General features: G+C 41.2%; 1 protein-coding gene across 1 annotated transcript in view; it reads left to right on the top strand.

Moving 5' to 3' along the window:
• Positions 1–767: 767 nt before the first annotated feature.
• Positions 768–1,082, top strand: part of LOC111822280 (cytokine-dependent hematopoietic cell linker-like) — a 33,608-nt gene continuing 33,293 nt past the window's right edge. The window contains exons 1-2 of the mRNA XM_023740234.1: positions 768–804; positions 894–968. Of these exons, the coding sequence (XP_023596002.1) occupies positions 768–804; positions 894–968 (112 nt within the window). The remainder of the gene's footprint in view (positions 805–893; positions 969–1,082) is intronic.

The following is a 1,082-nucleotide window of genomic DNA, read 5'->3' as shown; positions in this document are numbered from 1 at the left end:
CTTGATTGGTGCCACATCCTTTGCAAGGCACATTACATGGTGCATCTCAGGTAATCCTCCCCGCTCATGAGATATCAGTACTTTTGTTATTTCCATTTAACAGATGAAGAAACTGAGGCTCAGAAGGTTAAGTGACTTGCCCAGTTCTCACAGGCAGCAAGCGGTGGAAGTGGAATACCGCATAGGCATCCACATGATCCACCTGCTTGATTGCTTTCATGTACATGACCTTGTATGTTGATCTTCATACTAGCTCAATGAGGTGAATTGCATAAGTATTTTCCTTAATATAAAGATGAAAAATTGCAGATTTGTAATACACTAAATGCCTTTTCCCAAATTTCACAGCAATAAGAGGCAAGATTGGATTTGAAATCCAAGTGTTTTTATTCCAAATACTATCCAGGCCACTGCATCTTTCACTGGCAGCAGTGGCACATGTATTCATACGTATTTTTCAGAGGTAGAACTCTTGCCTTCCCTGTCAGAGACACGATTTGATTATTGGCCAATGCACCTCAAGCACACCCACCACCAGCCTATCGGTGGAGGCTTGTGTGTTCCTAGGATGCTGAACAGATTTCAGCAGAGCTTCCAGACAAAGCAGACTAGGAAGAGAGGCCTGGCAATCTACTTCCAAAACTCAGTCAATGAAAATTCTATGTATCACAACGGTCTGATCAACAGCCAATCATGGAGATGACACAAGACTGGGCAGCATTTTGTTCCGTTGTGCATGGGGTTGCCATGAGCCTGGGACTGACTTGATGGCAGCCAACAACAACGTTGACTGCCAACCATACAGTGAGTCCAGGGACTTATGCATTTATCCTTGGGACTCTAACCATTAAAGAGTAGCAAGACATTATATGTTTTCAGGGTAACAATTTAAGAGTTAATTGTTCCACGCTGTCTTTTACAGGAGGACAAACTCATTTCCAAGGACACTAGAAGCCAACATACTAAAGGTAAAGTCTAGTCACAAAAATTTAGAAATATAAAGATAAGAACGTCTACTTTGCTTCCAATATCCTCTTGCATTTTTGTTGGTAGTGATAGATTTTCTTAAATGAATTACTATT

The sequence above is a fragment of the Trichechus manatus genome, unplaced genomic scaffold (assembly GCF_000243295.1).
Source record: "Trichechus manatus latirostris isolate Lorelei unplaced genomic scaffold, TriManLat1.0 scaffold00150, whole genome shotgun sequence".
NCBI lineage: Eukaryota > Metazoa > Chordata > Mammalia > Sirenia > Trichechidae > Trichechus > Trichechus manatus.
Note: the sequence above shows the minus strand (reverse complement) of the source record. Positions and strands in the feature narration are given on the sequence as shown.